The 1,656-nt window shown below is 42.3% G+C and overlaps 1 protein-coding gene across 1 annotated transcript in view; it reads left to right on the top strand.

The window, feature by feature from the left end:
• Positions 1-216: 216 nt before the first annotated feature.
• Positions 217-1,656, top strand: part of LOC102195010 (meiotic recombination protein REC8 homolog) — a 6,885-nt gene continuing 5,445 nt past the window's right edge. Inside the window, exons 1-6 of the mRNA XM_005732181.1 lie at positions 217-245; positions 423-491; positions 567-709; positions 786-861; positions 951-1,071; positions 1,170-1,245. Coding sequence (XP_005732238.1) covers positions 217-245; positions 423-491; positions 567-709; positions 786-861; positions 951-1,071; positions 1,170-1,245 — 514 coding nt within the window. The remainder of the gene's footprint in view (positions 246-422; positions 492-566; positions 710-785; positions 862-950; positions 1,072-1,169; positions 1,246-1,656) is intronic.

Here is a 1,656-nt window from a genome sequence, read left to right as displayed (position 1 = left end):
TCCAGCAGGATGACTTCATAGTAGAAGAGTTCAGGTGCTGGACTGGCCTCCCTGCAGACCAGACCTTTCACTGACTGAAAATATTTTGAATATCTTCAAACAAGAAATGTGACAAAAGCGAAAATGCCCAAATGCAACAATGACTATCAAAGGGTGTCAAAACTATGAGAATCTATTGGTATTTTTAGCTGATACTTGCTAAGTTTTACTCTAAAAATGGAGCACAACAGCGAGTGGACGGGGAGGTGAATCGCGTGTTAATGGTACCATAAACTTTTCCCAACCACAGACTGTCTTTGGTTCTTTTCTGTCACAGTTTAAAAGATTATACATTATTTATTCGTTCTTTAGCTTTTAATCTTGATTTTCATCTTCAGTAAAATAAAACATGAGTCGTCATTAATCCCCTGTGCCCATTTCAGGCTGGCAGCTACGAAAGGCATCAAGGTTCCCCGCCGGGATTTCCTGAAAATCAACGTTAGAAGCACCTGGTAAGAAGTTATTTGAGTCACTTTCTCACATTTTTAGCTTGCTTGCATATTAAAATGAAGTTAATGCTCATCCAGCGACGACATCATAAACTACGTGCTGGAGCGGGTCGCACCACCTCGTCCAGGTCTGCCCCGACCCCGATTCTCCCTCTACCTGTCCTCCCAGCTTCAGTATGGTGTCGTTGTGGTCTACCACCGGCAGTGTGCTATTCTTCTGGGTAAGGAGGCATTTACACACTGAAGGAAGGAGAGACATAATTGATCCTGACGTTGATTCATTTGTTGTCCTTTCAGAGGAACTTCAGTCCATTGTGGGACAGCTGGTCAAACAGAGAACCTCACAGAAAATTGATATGGATGACCACAGCAGGTGAGAAATTATGCTCAGCATATTTACCTTCATGTTCAATCTCAAAGTAACAGCTGTTTCCTGGCACTGAGCTTCCCGTTGTTTTCCAGACCATCTCTGGTCCTGCCAGATGTCCTGACTCTGCTGGAGGAGACAGACGGAGCTCCTGACCCTTTATTTGGAGTGATGCAGCTGCAGGATGCCATGCCCAGCCCCAGTACACTAATACAGGTCGCAACTAAATAGTAGCAGTTAATAAGTGAAAGTTGAGCTGCAAATCATTTTATTAGTTCATAAACTAAGAGTTCTCTGGCTGTATTGATTCTTAGATGAGTTGGGAGTATCTGAGAGAAGCTTCTCCTGAGCATCCTGAACTGATCAGTCCAGCTGCTGCACTGGAAAACGGTAGGATGTGTTAAAGTCGCCGAATTGAAAAAGTGTACTAGTTTTCTTTCCTTTTTATGTATGTATCAAGTCATACTAAAAAATGACCTTAGCAGGTCTTAAAATCATTTAAATACAGCCTCAAATGAACGACGCGTGTCACATTTCATCTTGTCATAATTAATTTAACAAAAAGCCTAAATGTAGAAACATTGAGCGCAAAGGTAAGTACACGACATGATTCAGCAGCTTGTTGAACCACGTTTAGCAGCAACAGCTTGAAGAAATCTCTTTCCCTGTGACTTTATCAGTCCCTCACGTTGTTGTGGAGGAATTTTGGCCAACTCCTCTTTACGAAGTAGTTCATGAAGGTTTGTGGGGATTTATTTGTGCGCAGCTCTCTCAAGGTCCCTTACTTACTTACTTACTTAC

This window comes from Pundamilia nyererei, unplaced genomic scaffold, assembly GCF_000239375.1.
Source record: "Pundamilia nyererei isolate P.nyererei 1_Seehausen unplaced genomic scaffold, PunNye1.0 scaffold00045, whole genome shotgun sequence".
Classification (NCBI taxonomy): Eukaryota; Metazoa; Chordata; class Actinopteri; order Cichliformes; family Cichlidae; genus Pundamilia; species Pundamilia nyererei.
This window is presented reverse-complemented; position numbering and strand designations above follow the sequence as displayed.